General features: G+C 40.3%; 1 protein-coding gene across 9 annotated transcripts in view; it reads right to left on the bottom strand.

Moving 5' to 3' along the window:
- Positions 1-19841, bottom strand: part of ZNF827 (zinc finger protein 827) — a 106235-nt gene that overhangs the window by 63402 nt on the left and 22992 nt on the right. For 7 of the 9 annotated variants that reach the window (XR_007905038.1, XR_007905037.1, XM_051790897.1 and 4 more), the window contains 3 exons: positions 15665-16675; positions 10799-10971; positions 111-594 (listed from right to left, as the gene is read on the bottom strand). Coding sequence is in view for 7 of the 9 variants with exons in the window: in XM_051790897.1 (XP_051646857.1) it covers positions 111-594; positions 10799-10971; positions 15665-16675 (1668 nt within the window). In the remaining 2 variants the exon portion in view is untranslated. Of the gene's footprint in view, positions 1-110; positions 595-10798; positions 10972-15664; positions 16676-19841 lie in introns of those variants that run through there. The other 2 variants (XM_051790899.1, XM_051790898.1) reach the window with 2 other exon arrangements.

Below are 19841 nucleotides of genomic sequence, written 5' to 3'. Positions count from 1 at the left end.
AGAAGCTAAAAGGTTACCCTCCTTGCAATTCTTTGACTTAGCAAACCCAAGGCAAAGTGTTTCTTAGCCCGTGAAGGAGCAGCTGATGCTGCCGCTTGCTGCTCAATTACCTGACAGCTTCATAAGAAAATCTGATGCCATCTTGACAGAGATGTCTTGGCTGAATAGTGCTGATGCTGTGTTGGCCACAAAGTCAGAGGAGTCTTTCAGCTTTGTGTTGTTGGGGGCTCTGTCAACAGTGCTAAGAGCAAAAGGTGCAGCTGAGACACCACTGTCGTCTTTGGGCTCTTCTTTCACCAGTAAAGGTGGAACACCCCCACCAGGCTGCCCAGCCACATCAGGTGTTTTAGATACAGATGCTGATCCCGTGAGGTCAGGTCCACCTCCTTCCCTCTGTGGTCCCGGGCAGGAGTCACTGTTTAGCTGTGGTGACCCCTTCACCTCAGTTTCTGGTATTTCCTCCTTCACTTTAGATTCTGTCCTGAGAAAATGTTGATGGCAACGCATATGGAGTTTCAGGCTGAAGTGGCGGGAGGAGGTAAAAGGGCAAAGCTGGCATTGAAAGGTCTCGCCCCTGTCTTGGTGCTGATGAACCTGGTTCAAGAGGCGAAAGATAAAAGCATGTGTTAAGCAAAACAGATTAATAGCACTGTAGAAATCTCAACTCTACATTTTTCATGCTATTTTAAATAAAAAAGATGATGCTAACTAATGAGTCAACTCTTCATTGTGAGCACTTGGAAAGCAGTAAGGCACTAAGAACAGTAGGATTCTTTCACATGTAAGTCAAAGAACACAAACATCAGGCTCAACTGAAAACAGAAAAATCAGGAACATCTGTTTTTGCAGCTTGGAAATGATGAAGTCTGCTTTGGATCAAACAGTCCTTACAACCAGATCCTGATGACCTGTCAGTACATAAAGACTTCCAAACTGTAACTAGTAGCTTTCTTGATTAAAAAAAAACACCATCATTCTTTGCAACCTCACAAATAAAAATTGTTCAGAGCAACCCAACAAAAAAACCAAACCAACCTGCATAGCAATGTCTTTCATTGATTTATGTATTATTAGGGTAAAAACACAGCACCTGGCAATACCAAGGAGTTACTGAAATAGTTTGCTGCAAATTAATTCTACCAGAAAATAAACAGCTCTGTTATGTTAAAATACAAACATAAAATATGGTGTTTGCAATTTATTCTAACAGTCTATTAAGAATCACAGTTAATCTTACTGTCCTCATACTCTGACTGCAGGCTCTTTCTCACAGAGCCTGCATGCTCCAGTATGAACACAATGCCTAGTATCCTGGGTACTAGGTTTGATCCTGATTACCTTTTAAAGAGAACCCCATCCACCCATATGTAATGGCTAACACATTACATGAGCAGACACACTCACACTATATAAATTACATACATATAATTATACAATTTCTTGTTTAATACAGTACTCGTTACAGGGAAGGAACAACTGAGCCCAGAGTAATAGCAGCAGTTCTATTGAAAAGTTCTTCCACTGTGACTTCACAAATAAATTTTAAATCCTGACAGTGGCATTCTGGGCTAGTCTCTGCAAAAAGACTGGCAAATATATACATTTGTTCCTTACTAATTGATGAACACGTGATCAGGGCAAACTGGCACCAGACTGAGTTTTCACTTGTGACTCGAGTTGGTTGGAAACATTTCAGTGAGACAGATTTCTGTTGGAAAATGGCAATTTGTTGCAAGCAAAATATTTCACCTGAAACATGGAAAGGTTTAATGAACTCTTGGCACACAAGGCGTGATTCCCCTACCCTACTGAGTGGCACTCTTTCCCTTGCTCCCTGGGCTTGGCTCAGTAGCAGCCAGCTGTGCCAGGGATCCAAGACTTGCTGCTACAATCTGGGAGTCCAAAAGCCCTGAGAGTTTCGGCTCTAATCAAAGCTCAGCTCTACACCAGGGAGCTTAGAAAACCCAGCTTTAGCTAAGGCTTTCAGCACTTTCCAGTTTCCTGCAGAGCTGAGATCTACATCCCAAGAGTCCTAGTGCAGACACTGCAGAGCTCTGGGGTAACAGTAGCATTTCCCAAACACAGCCCTGACAAAATTCAGGCTGGAGTTTCCCATGGTTGTAGACTTGGCCCAGTTAATTTTCTGTGTAGTAAGAGGAATTCGGTCACAACCCAGGATTCCCTAGCTCTACATACACAAGACCTCAATTCTGGTCTGCTAAAACATGAAGCTGGGAGATGTCCCTCTTTTTGTGCTTTTTGCATTCAGTGAAGACACATTTCACTAGTGCTGTATAACTTTTCATTCAGCAGTTCTTCCAGGGCTCCAGAGAATAGTACTAGACAAACACACAGCGAGAGAGAACTTCTCTTGGCCAGCTGTTTCACAGAATGACATTCTCAGTGTTTTATAAGCATGACATTTACAGACAAAGTAATTCTGGAATCTTATAACTGCACCTGACAACAAAAAAAAAAGAAAAAGAGAGAAGCTAATGGTAACCTAACAGATTCAAAGCAACCTCACAGAAGAACAGCAGCACAATAAATCCTAAATATTAACAGGTTACAATGGAAATGCCAAGCAGATTGCCTGTCTACACTACTGGAAACAGGATGGTCTGTAAGCACAGCAGTCAGTATTCACAGCACTCTTCATGAAGAGCACCAAGATGTACTGATGGTAGCAAGCACTCTCACCATGGCAACTCTATCTCTTACACCCACTGAGATTCTGTGTCAGGATTTCTCTCCAGGATCCCCTTCAATCAACATTTCCCTGCCTACCTATTTAACCACTTCTTCTAGAGGCCCTTATCACAGTCATCAATACGATGCCTTCAGAAGGCTGAGTCAACGTGGGAGCCCACCTTCTCTTCTTGGGAGTATGGCATGCCACCCCTGCAATATCTTTTGAGAATGGATGAAAATAGGAGTGACTGATTCATTTCATTTGGATTTTTTTCCTGCCCAAAGAGAGTAACAGCTGAAAAATTTTATGGATTTCTCATAAAACAAAGTACATTTATAACTTGCAGCCGAAGGAACGACAGAATTCAAGCCCAAATATTTTCGTATCGAAAGGAAAAATTTTAGATCTAGAAAACAAAAAACATATGAAAAAACATCAAGTCCAATATTTAGCCTACAACGTCCAAAGTCAACTGCCACCAGAAGATTTTAACATATTTTTATTATTTTATTTTCAAAAATACATAATATTTTTCATTTAAAAATTTGAACACTATTAGAAACCGAAGCGAAAGTCCCTCTAAAGAAAACACTGTCCCTTATTTTCTAATTCAACAGCAGTTGAAAGAGCCAAGAATTGGCCATTCTATGCTATTTGGAGGGAAAAGTCAAGGCAGTAACTACTTGCTGCAGAATGAAAAACAAGAAACCCCGTAGAGCTACACAGAAAGCCACAGGGAAGATCTAGGCCACACAATGTTGCAGTCCAAAAAGCTGCCTTCTCCCTCCATGAGACAGAGAATGGCTCTTACACTGTGTTAATGCTACTCAAACCATCAGATGTCTTCTTTAGACTCAAATAGGCCATTCCTGCAAGAGTCACAGGCAGGAGGAGACAAGAGTGCGGCTGGCAGGTTTTCCCCAAAGTCCCAGTCTGAGCCCAGCTGCTGCCAGATTTGGATCTCTCTGAATTACACTGCAACGAGCCACAGTGCACAACCTGCTCATAGAGAATGCTTCTTTCAAAATCCCATAAAACTACTGTTTGACTTATGTCAGAAACACTTACAGGCTTCTGGCTTCTGAGTTTATTTCCTTTAACTACGGATGTTCTCCTTGTCTGGGCAAAGTACTTCTATTATCTTTATTAACCCTACAGTCTGCCAACTCTCAAATGATATTTTGTGTTTCTACAGTTATTTCAGCATGTGCTCAATCTTTTCAACAAAACTATACAGTGCTTACAAACTTCAGGCTGGTTTGAGGACTTTGATACAAGTAATCTATTGGTCACAGTTTTTAAGTTTTGTTTCTTTCAGTTTCTTTCTACCTCCTCATTCTCAAATTACAAGAAAGAAAAAAAGAGGCAATTGGATTTTTCTTCTCTATCACATGCATTATTCTTATCACACCTCCCACCTTTGATCACACCTCTCTTACCCTCCTGGCAGTCCCATTCTTTTCAGCTTCTTTCTTCAAAGGGAGTTCTTTCTTTGCTAACCCACTAATAATTTTCATTGCCAACTTTTAAAATCCTTTCTATTTCTGATATGTCTTTTTTGATGTAGTGACCAGAAGTGGCAGCATACCATATGGTAATAATGGCATTGTCATATTTTCAGTGTTATTTCTGTTTTATTCTCCAGACACTGAAATATTTAGTGTACTTTTTAACTACTCCTGTGCATGTCAAGAAAAGGTTTTCATTGAACTGTCTACAATGATATCCAGATACTTTTCCTGAGCATTTACAGTTCATTATATCAGACAGCCAGGTGCATTATTAGACTCTGGTTACCAAGGTACAGTACCTTGTATTCGTCAACAATAACTTCATTTGCCCCCTTGTTTATCAGTCAGTCAACCTTTTTTTTTTCCCTTTCAATCTTTGCCTTTTCTAATCTTGATTCATGCACATAAGGTTGTATCATCTACAATTTTCTTACCCATAGTCATCAGTATGTGCAAATCACATTTGTTAAAATATGCACAATTCCACTTTTAGTAATGGAACACCCCTCTGTTAGCCTTTTGTCATGTTTAAAATTGCTAATTCCTTCCTACCCTTTGTTTTACTGTCTCTTGGTGGATTTCTAATTTGCCATAGTACATCATATTGCTTAATTTATTTGGCAGCTTCTCTGTGAGAAGCTTTGCCAAAGGCTTTTTTATAGACCAAAGAAATTTCAACTGATTCTTAAGTTCATGATTCTCCTGACATGCTCAAAACATCTTAGTATAAGAACACATGATTTTCTTTTACAGAAACCACATGTCCCTATCGTATCACATCATTTGTAGCACTGTATTGGGTTTTTTTCTGTTACATTTTTTGTTGACATACTAACTTTTCTGGTATCATAAGACGTTTCCTAGGTCGTCTTTTCATACTTAAAATTAACATCCTTGGTGATTCACCAGCCATATAGATGTACCACAGTCACAAATACATGTGATCCCACCCAACAGGATACACCAGGGTGTAGGGATGAGCAATACAGTGACATAGGCACGTCCTGCAAATTTGTAGTATTGCTGTGGTAGAACTTTTCTTTTCCCCTTCCTTAAAACTGGGGTAATGCTTTCCACAAACTCTCCCTTCTAGTTATGAGACAAAGGCATTCACCTTTCTTTTGTGGGATTTAACAGGGTTTTTTAATTATTATTTTAAAAATACTCAGAGTAAGAGGAATTTTTTTTTTTGAGAACCTTCATTCCTAAGCAAGAGCAGACCATAAGGTGGTTGGGCTGCTGAATCTATTCACTGTTATATTTGCTTCTGGCTATTCACTCTTTATTTACTGTCACCTAATTATCACTTCTTTCTTTGCCTCCTGTAAGTTTTGTTTTTCTCACCAACTTTCAAGAGGATTAACATTTCCATGAGGGGCAGCTGTTTAAGCAACTACTACAATCAAAAGCTACTACATCCTAGCCAGTCAGTCATACCTGCCTATGTACCGTTTTTTTCTGGGTTTGTTTTTGTTTTAACTCTCTTTTAGTAAAATGCCGCCTTCTGCAACTGCATTTGATTACACTTTCCATTTTGCATCTATCATGTGCCCTCTGCTCTTTCATTTCATGCTATTTTCTGACAAGTTCCCTAATTTTTAAAGTATTGTATTTTCAAAAGTTTAGTGCTATGTATGGTGTTAGTTTTGATATGATCCTTCCCCTCAGGACACATATGTTATTTATATAGTATTTTCTTTTTGAAACTACTTCTTTGCTTCGCTTGAAAGCAAAGGGGAGGGAAAAAAAAGCCTCTCTGCAGTGCTAGACTGGACTAGGTGTTCAAAAAACAGTATTTTTTTTCCTTAGAGATTTAAGGTATCAATGCATATCCTGTCTTATCCTTTTCTCATATGCAAAAAGTAACAAGATTAAAAAGGAAATACTTGAAGTCACTTTTGGCACCTGTCTGAGACTCTGGGCAAAGATTTAACATGTTGAAAAGCTGTGCAAGTTTGTATTGCCTCCCCTCAGCTGATGGAATCACAGGTGGCTCCCAGGGCTCTTTGAGCGTAACTTAAATCAAACTAAAAAAGCACTCATAAAACACAGTCAACTTCCTCTCCCAATATGGTGAAGATGCTTTAAAATAACTTGTCCTATACTTCACAAAAATGGATTAGGAATGCTTATTCAGTTGTCTGACACTAGCTGAGGAACAAAAAGGGGAAAAGGGGCAGCGAGCACCTACAAATCACGAAGGGGCAGTGAGCACCTGGCTACATTCTTCAGGGCCTTTCCTGATTCCCAACTGAGAAGCTGATTATAACCCTCTTCATATTACACAGGAGCATCAATCTGAGACCTCACCACATGGTCCCTCTTCATAAGCAACAAATGCAGGAAAATCCTGTGGTTGAGCATCACATGACCTGCCTACCACTGCATCTAACTTTTCTGCTAAGCTTCATCTTCTCTTTCCTCATTTCCTGTCATACCATCATGCTTCAGCATGTGTTCACAATGCTAAACTTCTTTTCCTCTGCTAGAAGGGCTAGCTCACCCATTTCTGCCTTAGGTCTATATAGCAGCACAAGGAACATTTATAGATATTGGTTTTGGCCATATGCTCCTCTTCCTCATTCCCCCTTCCAAGCGCTCAGGCTAATATCCTGTTGCTTTCTTGGAACATATCTGTATGATCTCACAGCCTATCTGTCCACCAATTGCTGAGGAAGATATGTGCATGATCCAAAGACACAAACTGGCCAAAGTCTGACTGATGCTTGCGGTATTGCTCTGAGGTGAATTTAATCCCTACCAGGAAAAACAGAAAAGCCTGAACACATCTCGCTGAACTACACCACAACTTTCCATTGCTTTCTGCAGAAAAAGTTCATAAGATACTCACTCTCTCAAGAAGAAAACATATTCCAACTGAATATATAATTAGATAAACAGAGAGAACTCAAGTACAATACTTGTGGCCTGCTTGGACAAGACACCTCTCTGAGTTACCCATTCATTTTTTCCAGCTTCATTTTCAGCTCAGTATTCTCAGAATCCCTGGAAACCACACTATGATACCAGAATTGGGTCCTGAGATGCTCCCCTCAGATTCCTGGGAAAAAGGGCCAGAACTTGTGGTTATGTGTGCACTGTAATTTGCCTCCAAAACAGACTAATAAAATTCTGTACTGTGTCTATTTTAGGATTTTTCTAAGGTGCCTATCACAGTGGAATCTAAACACAATATGACAATTACAGATAACACTGCGTGCCTTAAAAGGCAGGCTACTCAGCCACCCTTGTTTCCTGTGTGTCTGTGTGGAAACCTTCCTTCTGTTTCCCTTCTTGCGCCTTTCACTTCCTCGCCTCCAGTTGTGAGTTGGTCCTGGCAAAGTGCCCCTGCTGGAAGAATGCTCCATCAGCGTGGTGGGTAGCACATGTAGATCCAAATATGGGTCAGGGCTGGAATCATTCCAGCTCTCTATTAAGATTTTCTCTATAGCAGGTGACAAGACACCAAAAACATTGGCAACATTGTATTCTGGGTCAGTCAGTTAGACATGTTATAATTACCATGAAATTACACAGTATTTATATTATGTAGCTATTGTCATTAACCTAAAGATACAGACAGTAAGGAAGGTCCATATGGACTCGCACAAACCACTCATGGAAATTAAATCACTGAATAATCAGTTTCAAGGAGAATACCTAAGAAGAACCTAGAAAAAACATGAGGTGGTTCAAACCCTTGCCTATGCTGCCTAGGAAGAAAGATAGATAAGATAACTAGATTTTTTTTTGAGGACTGCAGCTGGACACGAACACCTCAACAGGTTTTGCCTGTCATCCTTTATCAATAGAGCATAAAACCTGAAAACTGAAGAGCAGCACTAAAGGAAAAAAGCTTGATTTGTGATAGCATTCTGGAATAAAAAAATTGGCTTATAGTGAACAACAAACACCAACCTGGCACCTTAATTTTGAGTAGCATTTTTAGTTTTGAAAAATGTGTCTTCACTTGTAGCCACAGTTGCCTCATGGGGAGGGAGACAGGGCTGGAGAGCTGGAAGCAGCTCTGCCTTCACAAGTTGCCTGCCAGGAAGGAGATAGGCCAGGTGGTTCCCAAAGGATAGTAAGACAATGAAGACAACTGAAACAACCTACTGGCATAATCAGAACACTGCATCCTAAGTAGCTCCCAGTTGTGCTGTACCATTTCTGATGTGTATTCATTCCATTTTGAACGCTGTTGGCTTATATATGCGCCAGGTATTATCATCTCATATACACACAGATTCAAAAGGAGCACTGTTGTATAATGAGAAAAGAAATCTGGTACTTTTTATTTTTAATTTGGTTATCAATTATTTATACTTCCACCAAAAAACCCTCAAATTATGTCTGGTACTTTTGGACACATGACTAACACGCCCTTACCTCATTCACCTGTTTCAATTTTGATGTGATAGAAAATATTTTTACAAATGGCCTAGTCAATTGAGAAAGTATGTAGGAAACTGATTGACATTAAGGTGAAACATAAACTTTCAGATTGTTGTCCTTGTGATTCTTTACATCTATCCATGAGACTATAACAAGGACAAAATGAAAATGCAGACCACATAGTTTTTATAGACAATTACTTTCATCTCAAATAGGGAGCAGTTTTACCAGAAAAAGACCCCCAACTCCATCATGACCTGCATGACTGGACTGCATTGACTGAGGAGACTTCAGATATTGCCTTCACAGTAAGGCTAAAGGAGGCTGTAATCTCTTACATTGAGTCAAGCAGCTCTGGGCCTGTCTCTGACGTCAGTGTTTTCTAACTGAGCACTATTTGGTCATAATTTCCATATTACCAAATAATTAACACTACATGTTACATGGCTGTACAATGAGGTCTGGTTTAAGCTGATGCAGGCTCAGTTAATGAAAGGATTAATGCTGGGAGGGGAGCAGAAAGAAGCACAAAGGCCTCAGAGAGCCACCAATCTGACAGCACACAGAGACACTGAAAAAGTCCCCAATTTTCTCCAACGTCCTACCAGTGACCACCTGTGGAAATCACCATGCCATAAAGGAAGGGACAGGCCCTCAATCTGCAAACAATTTTTGCCAAAAAGGCAAAAGAAAGCAGAGAACAAGTACCTGTATCTCTGCAGGGAATAATAGGGATGTCCTTTACAAAGCAGGGGAAAACAACAGGTCTTTGGCAGGGAATAGCAAGCTTGTAGGTGATGCATGCTTTTGTGCAGGCTGTCAACAGCTGAAAACAATAAAAAAAACCCCAAATCAACAACAAAAAACCCCAAACCAAAACAGTTTCTTTTCATGCTGTGTTCCCATTCTATCCATTCATCTTCTACTTAGGATGGCCATCTGTGCCCTCTAGTCAACACAGAACACCAAGTCCTAAAAGAAAGAGCCATAAACACCAAGCCTACTTGACAAGGATTAGCATGATACACCAAGGATGCCTGGGAGTAGTGCACTGATTCGCAGTTAAAGTGTTAAGGAATGAGCCTTCAGACTTTAGGGGGATGATTTCAGACCCAGCAATGACCTAAACCACGGCAAGATCTGCTGTTTGTGATCAGTGGAATCTGAATAACTTAAACTGAAGTGAATAGTTACTTGAGTATAAGGAAGGTCAGACTCCTCTCTAGTGAGCTCAGATTCTGCAATAGCATCTAAGAAACCTGCACAGGCATTTCTGTCCCCCTTCACACCAGTCTGTAACACACATTTGTCTAAAACAGATAAAATGCTAATTATAATAAACCATTTTACTATTACGATAAAACTCAACTTCATTAACAAGGAAAATTTTTTTGAACTTCAGCTTCTTCATTGAAGGGCTAATAGGACAGGCATCATTTTTACTTCATCAAGCATATTATACGGCTTGCAAGACCTGGCATTCTTTATGCTGCAACCATGTAGTACTTCAGCTAAGCAGACACCAAGTTTCTTTACATTTTTATATTTTTCTGTATCAACACAGATAGAGATTCCTTCAAAAGGTCATCTTCAGTTCGAGCCTGAAACTTAGGCTGAGTTAAGAGCACACTCTAAAGTTAATGGAAACACTTGAAAACAAAACATTACAGAATAATCTGTCATTCATTTTGGTTCGGATGATTCACTGCTGAGCTGCCCGCAGTTAAAATCCACAACAAGAAAAAAGTTAATACTGCAGGCCTGTCTGTAGAAAGCACTGGAGCTTTCTGTTAGAGCTGGCCAAGTTGGTTTGCCCACTTAGTGTGATGCAATGGCACGCAGAGTTACTAGCTGGCATCCTGAAAAGCAGCACTGATGTGATTGCATGCCACATCCCAACCCAACACCCCTGCATCTCGTGGTTCCAGGTCCAGAAGTGAGTCAGTCACAGACAGCTTGTGCTGCACCAAGTTGACATAACCCAAGGTAGTTTTCCACACTGCATAAAACGGAAAGGCAAGCATGGGAATAAAAGTTATTTCTTTATCTTTTTATGGCCTCTTTGCTTAAAGAAAGGCATCATTCTTAGTACAACTAAGGAAATTTTGTTCTTGTAAATGCAAATGAAATAGGTTTGTTATACCATCATTTCTTGACTGATGTTTCGAGTACTTTGGTTGTCAGAAAACACTTCTCTTACCTTCATGTGTGACTTGAGATTGTCCTTGCGTGCACAGCGAAATGGACAGAGTGGGCACTGATGACTCTTCAAACCTGTGTGAATCACCATGTGCCGTTTCCAGTAACTCTTCCTCTTGATAACCAAACCACAGATCGGACACTGGAAAGGTTTTCCCCCTTCCTCTTCTGAGGCTTAGCAGAAGGGGGAAGAAAAAGAGAGGATCCTTTACAGCCACTTGGCAAATACTTTCCCCTTGCAAACACAGTCAAGATATCATTTTTCAATGCTAGAGTTTCATCTGTAAAGAGACATATCAGTTAAACAACAACGGGTACCAGAAATTTCAGTTCCTCCCCGTCGCATATGCCTCTTCCCCTTTATCTAGTTATTATCCCTCTAAGAAAGGTCACCATAATTTATAAAGGTTAATGCCCCAAACATCCTTTCACTAATCAGTAGAGGATGCTACTCTACCTCACCTGGTCCTAATGTTCTTTATAATTTAACTGAACTGAGATGAATGCCTCTTATAATCATCACTTTGCAGTTTCATTTCCTATCAAAGGCTGGCTGTAGTAGGGTATGGAAAATATGCTTAACTGTTAAAAATGATCCATTTCCATATCTGATGGTCAGCCAGCAGGAAAGTAGGATATAAAGCATAGGAGAATCCACAGCTTCACTGAAAAGCATGCTGGTATTGCATATCAGATATATTTAACACCAGAAGTGAATGACTTCAGAAGCCCTGCCGCTGAAATTGTTTAGTTATGGCTTGAGCAGATACTGCTGCTATGTCAGCCATCAAAGGTCTTCGGGTCGTAGGTTTTCTTCTGCTCCTCTAATTGTCAGGGCTTTAAATCTGCCTTCCTAAATGTCTGCACTTGACTTTACTGCCCAGTTCACCTAAGATAAGGAAAGGATTTGGTGGCATCGATCAGGCAAATATGGTTAGTCATAAGTTCGAAGGAAAGAGAAATTCCTCGTGGCTGACTTTGCACAACCAACCATCCATCCATCTTCTCACCATGGTTTCCCCTTCTTTGTTATAAAGAAAGGCCTACTATTACAGTGGAATTGGATGCCTTTTTCCTCACTTTAAAAGACAAGATTCAGAGCTCAGAAATGTGCATATTGCTATTCAAAAATTCCCTCAGACTATTTAATTTCATTATTATCAGGGTCTTTTTCTACTGATAAGGATATAGCAAACATCAAATTCCCTCGATGAGGAACTAAGTGATAAAAACCCCCAGAAAGATCTGTCACATCCTAAAATATAATTCTTGCTATTAAGTGGGAAACAAAACCACTGTAATTCAACTGATTAGGTAGTCATTATGTAACTACAGAAAAAGGACACAATGTCAGTGTGCACTATTACAAGTTCAGAAATTCTCCTTGTGAAATATTCTATCGTACTTAACATATCAAATTGTTCTCCTCTCTGCACCTCTAAAGAGTAAGACAAAACCAATGCTATAATTACTTGTGTTTCAGTTTTTAAACATCTTTACTTCCTCATAAAAGGCAGGGGAAAGACAAACCACAGAAAAAAATTCATGGGTAGCATTTTTACCTATCACTTCTTTTTCTTCTACCACATCTTTTCTCCAGCCTCTGGTTATCATCCAGAAAAGAAATGTGTTACAAGGTATTATCTCTTTCTGACCCCCTTAAAAATAAGTCGGCAAACAAGATGGATCAGTGGTTTAGCACATTACAAAATATACAAAGAACTGGGATGAATGCATGTGACTCCAGTGATAACTAACAATTAGTGCTACACAGGAATTATGCCAATGCACTCCGAAGTTGAACCACGTTAGCTCTATACTATACTGCATAAAGCTCAGAATAAAAAAAACATGGGCTTCAGCTTTCCTTCATTTATATTGATGTCTACTTTATATCACACAGTGCCATTTGGTTGGAAAGAGTTATTCCAGTGAGGAGAGAATCAGTCAGTGCTTGCTTCCCAAAGAAGTTTCGGGAACAAAATTGCAAGCACTACAGGCAAAAAGTTACACCAAACAAGCACTCAGTCAGTAAAATAAAGGTCTGCCACCCACGGTCCTTCAAAAACAATCAGAATAGAGATTCCACACTTCTTTTTAAATTTCATCCCAAAGGTGTGAGCAGTTTATAAAACTGGCAACATTAACCAACTGATATAAAAGTTAGTCTTCTCTGTACCACTTCACTATAAAAAAAAAATGCACTTAATGATTAGGTTGACCAAACCTGACATGCCATTTCAGAGGCAATTACACTCGGATAAGCCATGACTCCAGCTTTTTGCCTGAAATAATTCTGAGCAAATAGCTCAACGTGGTGGACAAAAGAGCAGCAGGCATACCCTTGTTATTAACTTATTCCTCTTTAAATAGCCTCCATCTTTGCTGTTCCTTACTTGTCGACATCTAATTAATCTCACTGAGTATTGATCTCATAACCAAAGCTAGATGTTGCTGGTGGGTAAGTGAATCAGATTCATAACAGTAAAGCAAACTCATCAGTGCATTAGAAGTTCAAAGTATGAAAGGGGGAAAAAAAAGACCACTCAAGCTATGCCTGCTGGGAAAAGATGTTTCTCTCTGGGAACACGATAAAAAAAAAAAAATCTCAAGGAGCAACCAGACAGACACAAAAAGATAAAGCACTGTAAGATTAAATACTATTTTTTGGGTTTAGTGCCATAAGGTTGTGTGCGCAAAAGGAATCAGGAATGCATGACATTTATTTTCATGGTAAATATACGCATTCAGCTGCTTTATTTAACTTTTACAAAAGTGAAGTCTTCAACCAAAGGTCACTAAACAGTGACCTCTTTTCACAAGATGTATTTCTCCATGGCTGAGGGAATGGAGGAGTTGGGCTTACCATAATCAACATCCAGATATGCTAACCAACAGCTTGCTTTTTATTTTCAGTCAGTTAACTACTGAAAATAAAGTTAACATTTCATATCAGAAAATGAACTTTCAGAAATGTTATGAAATGTTAGAGTTTTCTTGGATGTCAACTGGTGTTGGCCCAGTGTGTATGAACTGAAAGGAAACACCCTTCCCCTTGGGATACTGGTCCCATATATCATAAAAAATAAGCAGTTGTTCCTTGGTTACCAAGGACCTGAGGCAATCAGCCCCCATTGTTATCTTCTACCAGCACAGTATGCTTGGGCCTTCAGCAAAGAGAACAGTTTCTTGAAATTTGCTGCATCAGAGCTAGTTTGTACAGTGCCAGTACTTAACAGGCACATGGGTAACAGAGCACTCCCCTAGTACAAGGTGCACAGACAAATCCCAGTTTTTTGGTCAAACACAGAGCCTGGGTTTTACTACAACCATGTACTTTTCCCCAGTAAAAACTTATGATGTGAACAAGTTTTTCCCCTTGCAGGAAACAAAGTAAGAGCTTCAAATAAATTTTAACCTTACTTCCTTTCTATACATTGCTGCCTTTCTTATATGAAGGCCAGTCTTTGTGGGGAGAGTTACATTAAATTAATGACTACTTTCACACTGGTGTAGCCAGCATGGGTACTCCTATTCCCACATGAAAGGACCTTTTACTGGTTTAGCTTATGCTAGTCCAAAAAGGACTTCATCTAAACTAATGAAAACCTTAGGCTAGATCCATGCCAAGAATAGTTTGCCACTTTAATGGCCTTGGCAAAGCACACCAGCAAAGCATTTGCAGAACACATGTAACACAGAGCAAAAAACTGGTTCTGGCTGCAACTTATTGCATCCCTCCCTCTTCTCTTTCAAGGGAGGGATGAGCATTGCTTTCCATCCAATAGCTTCTATCCTATGAGTTTTGACCTGAGCTGCACAGAGACAGATCAGACCTCATAATACCCCTAAAGAAAAAGGTTAGGTCAAGAGAGAAGGCAGTGCAATTATGTAACATCCATGTCAGGCTTCATACCTGTACACTGCCTTGCTACACTTGCACAGGCAAGCTAGTATTCCTGACAAAGCTCTAATATACTAAACCACATCGTGCATCTGGTGAAGATGGCTGCCACGCTTCTTCTCCCTTTGCAGCAGAAATCCACCCCAGGGAGAACACTGATGACTTGAAGTCATATGTTCTACCAGAAATACGAATCCATGATGGGAACTTTTTATAGAAAGAGATTAAAGAAAAATTATTATTCCTTAGTTTGAAGATGGATCATTTAAATTCCCCTGCATGGCTTGTCAGTTCTTTAAAGCTTTTGTTACTCAGAGAGTTTCTTCTTCCCTATGAGCCTCATTCCTTGACCGTCAACAGCTGGAACTGGTGGAGGGAAGTCAGAAGTGTAAAATGGTTCTCGTTGAGCAAATTAGAGAAATGCAGTTTAGTTGGGGTTTGCTTGTTAACAACAAAGGGTTGTAAAAAAAATTTAATGAAAAGTGGCAACATAATAATATACTCTGGTAAATTAGGACAGGGTAGTAAGCGATTATACAAAAGTCCATTTGTGACAGAGACAGCAGGAGGGAGAATTCTCCCTTGTCCAGTATTTCAAAAGCACTAGTTTTGTACATGCTCACTGATACTGTGAGCTCCCTAACAGGGATTCTTTGATCTTCTCTATTAAATGTTTTGTGGACTTATTCTAAACTTGGTAAGAGAAGAAAATACTATTGTATGGAATAAAAGAGAAAAAAAGTACTGAACTGTACACTCCTATCTTTCAAATATGGAAAAATTTGTGACAGCTTGGTCTCAAAGTGGTATCTTAAAAAGCTTTTCTATTGTTCACCTAAAGTATCTATTTCTTATTCTCATAAGACATGGAATCAAACCAAATCCAGACCCATTGAAGAGATGTTATAGAAGCCTATAGCAAAACAAATACATTCTATTTAGTGGCTCAAATTGTATTCATACCTGTACTAGTGGGTTTGGATGCTCTTCCCTTAGGGACTGGTAGTAACAATAATTCCAAAGACTGTGGTGGAGTTGCTTTCTCTTGTTTCATCTCCGAAAGCTGCAGGGGGTCCTCGGGAACCAGCGACTTCTTCTTCTCAGCCAAGAGGGTGCCTGCAGCCCTTGCAGCAACCTCCTTGAGAAGGGCAGCTGAAGAGGTCATGGAAGCCAGAGAAAGGAAAGAACTCGCCGGAGGCGGGTGCTCCTGCCCAGGAGTCATGCTTCTTTCACTCACTTTCTTAGATAAAGCTGCTAACGTGGAGCTGGCTGACTGAGAACTGAAAGGTGAGGAAAAGGATTCAAATCTTATGGGGTCTTCAGTCCTCGAAAAAGATTTGTCCTGCAGAACGGCATTGGCTGCGGCTTTCAGTTTCAGGATAGCTGAATCAGGGGACAAACCACAGGTGGTGGTTGAGTTTGGCAACCACTTACCTTGATTCCATATAAAGTGACTGCTTGCATTGTATTGGTCACTTTGTTCCTGTTTCTCAGCGAGCTTTCTGGCAAGAACACTCAGCTGCTGGGCGTGATGAGCAGGTGGAGAGAAGGAGACGTTCGAGCCAAGGTTTACGGGGGACTCAACTCTGCCATTGACTGTAACAGCGGCATCCAGCTTGAGGGAGCCAGCCTCCAGGAGCCGCCTCAGGTTACTGCTCAGTGGCTTATTTGGACCAGGAGGCTCTTCTTCACACAGAGATGACACATCAGGAGAAAGGTGCTCTTTGCTCTGCAACGTGTCTCTTAGTGCCTCATTTTCAATGGATCCCAGCTCCGCTGCGTTGCTGCTCGGCGTTGCACTTCCCAAAGAGGTATCCGGGGAAGTGGACTGCTCTTGGATTCTGTCCTCGAGAGACAACTTAAAGTTCTCCTGGACTTCTCCATATGATGCTTCTGAAGGAGTTTCTGAAGAATTTCCAAACCAGCGTTCTTCTTCACTGAGTTCCCCTTCCACTTCTTCCTGTCTGGTACCATCTGTGTGGAACCACGAACAACAGTATTATTCCCAAATCTGCGTAAAATAGTTTCTTAGCATGAAGCATGCCTGACCTCTGCATTGTAAAATAGTTTCTTAGAATGAAGCACGCCTGACCTCTGCATGACCCTCCTGAATAGTCACAGAACATCCCCCTAAAGTGCCCGGGCTTGGAATCAGCCTGGATTGAGTGACCACGTAAAATATTTTTTGAAAATGAATAAATCTTTCTTAGAAGCCAAAATTGTGACAAGCCTGTCATCTTTCAGACAGCATAACTAAAACAGCTAAAACTGCAACAATACATATAAACATAATATATATTCATATATCACAAATAATTCTTTACTGGCATAGTCCGTACATCCTGCCAAATATTATGAACTCTCTGGTATAAAGCAGGGATTTCTCAGGCCCAAAAATACACAAGTGCATGTATATTTGTACAGCTAGCACAGGTGCACCTTCAAAAGCAGATCAGGTGTGCAGCTACTCAAATCTCAGCCCAGTCCTGCAGTGACCCCTATCTAAAAGAAAATATGTGTACTGATGATCCACAATTCATTCCTGAATGGCTGAAATGACTAATACATGAATGCAGGGCTGAAGCTTTCCAACTATTTGGGAAAGGAGTATCATACACACAGTGTCGTCTTATACAAACACTACCTGCTTGTCATTTGTTTGCCACTGTCTAATAAATCTTTAAAGACCAACCTAAACTGAACTTAGTTTAGCTGAAAAGAAAGAAAAAAAGTATTGGTCTCACTGCAGTTAAGTTACATTTTCTCCACTCCGGTAACTGCAACACATCCAGCCTCTCCTGAGACCCAACTGCCAGTGTTTAAAGCACTGTGACCCTGGATTGCTCTTCTCCCCGACAGGTATTCAAAGTCATACAGTCGTGACCAAGACTCTTTTTGCAGATCTTCCTGGCCAATCAGAACATAGTAAAGAACAGTAGCAATGCTAGAATTAAATTCATGTTATCTTCTCTTGCCAGATACCTCTCACATTTCTTGCTTTTAGACTCAATGTCCCAAGCTACAAAAGAATCTTTGCAATCATATAAAACAAAAGTATTTAGTATAACCCTCTACTGACATTCTGGAAATAAGCCTGCATGATATGCACTGTATCTATGATCATATATTATTCCCAGATTCCCAATTTAATTCTAGCAAATTACAAAACTTGGAGAGAAGCTGATGAATAAAAACTTAGATTTATGTTATTGCTTTGATACAACGAATTTAAGGAGGAAAACCCCAGCCAAATGTGTCATGAGTATAGAGACACCAACATACACTCTGAAAGCAAAGATTTATTTGGTGTTATAGAGAATATAAAGAACAGTCTCTCAGAGAAAGTTTCTTTTACTCAAAACCCTCTGGAGAAAAATTCACGCAATATTTTAAGAGCCCACAGTCAACTTACTTGGTTACCTTTGATTAGTAATTCAAGCAGAAGAGGGCTAGCATCTTCCCTATTCAAAACAAACAAAAGCCAAGCAAAACCCCAAGCACTTGCCTAAATTATTTTGATATTATCCAAGTTAGCATCATAGGCACAGCAAGATTTACAGTAACAGGTGCATAAAGGCCAGTACCATGTCCATTCCAATAAAGATAGATGCTAATCAGTTGAACCAGCACTTATGCAGGTCAAAGGAGAACTGAATGTATTCACTCTTCACCCTGTGAACATTAAAAAGTAACTTGAACATATCTGTACAGCTGGGTGCCTTGAGATGAGAGATCTGTTCACTCATCCCAGATGCAAACAAGTTCTGGACTGGAAGCCAGAAAAGCATCTTGCTGGCACTGTGTCTGAACTGATACACCAAGTGCAGGGTACATCCTCTGGGACATAACCTAGAGTTGACACCACTTCTGAACCAGGGCAAGCCTGCTTCCTACCACTAACATTGCATGTCTGTGCTGAAACAATCCCTCCTCTCCCCTGCAAAACCTACTCTCTGTGTCTCTACTTCCCATACACAAATAGGGAGAATTGCATTCCCCTTCACTCAGAAAGCCATTCAAACATTAGTTTGAGAGATATTTAAGTGTAAATGAACACAAGAGGAGGTGGATTTTGGTTTTAGAGAAATCTACAGCTTACTAACCCCCCAAACTTCTCTGTTCCTTGCCACGTACCTGAATTTCTTAGTGTTTATAAGCTTCCTAGTTGCAACCACTCTTTAAAATACCAGTTAAATGACACTACTTTACCAATATCTCAATTTTGCTCATTCTGCTTGCACTGGAAAGGAATTCTTCATTCTCACCTGCACCAGTTCTTGCTCCTACTACAAAAGATAGTGAGAATATATGTGGAACATTACTATTCCTCCTTTCTAAAGCTGACATCTCAGAGAACACTCACCGTAGCTGAAGAACAGGACACTGGTATTTTAAGTTAATGGTACAAAGAGGGGGGGAAGAACAGCTGGAGAGATGTGGGAACAGGACACGGGTTGCCTTTTTTTTTCAGACAAGCACATTCTCCACTGGTCTTGCCTATATGAAAGAGTAGCTGCCAACATGGCATTGACAGGGAGCAGCGGGAGCGCAGGACTCTTCATCAAGGCCTGCTCCCAAGCCCAGAATTTCCCTCCTCTTTGGGAACGCAGTGAGAGCTCCCTCTCCTGTTGCTAATCTACCTGTAACCACTCAAGCCCTCTCAAGGCTCCATGCAGTCTCTATAATAAAGGGCAAATTTCTTTTGCAGCATCACTATCCCAAAAGCCAGCTGGATACTTTTCTTCCTCACCAGTGCAGTTTCTTTCTGTGCCCAGAAACCAGACCTCTAACTGCTGACACAGTTCTAATTTTCCACTTCTTAGTAATTCCCAGTTGCTGCAGTATCAAGCCCACTGTATTTTAAGGTTGTAAGGTTAATGCTGAAAAAGCCAGCACCAGGGTCTTATCATGAGCTCAGTCAACTCTCCTTTCAAACAGCAGTGAATTGATTTAGAAGCGTAATGGTGAAGCCTGGCAATTTAATTTCTAAGCGAAGTTGCCATTCAAGGCCTTCAGGGCAGAATTTTAATTCACATTGACTTGTGAGCCTGTGAGTTTGAACAAGCTTGAGAACTCCAGGAGAAATCAGCCCAATCCACCAGCTTCCTTACGAATTCAAATTATATGAAACTTTCCCTCA

The sequence above is a fragment of the Manacus candei genome, unplaced genomic scaffold (assembly GCF_025592945.1).
Source record: "Manacus candei isolate 608988 ecotype Guabito, Panama unplaced genomic scaffold, ASM2559294v1 h1tg000028l, whole genome shotgun sequence".
Classification (NCBI taxonomy): Eukaryota; Metazoa; Chordata; class Aves; order Passeriformes; family Pipridae; genus Manacus; species Manacus candei.
The sequence above is the reverse complement of the archived record's forward strand: the minus strand, read 5'-3'. Positions and strand labels throughout refer to the sequence as shown.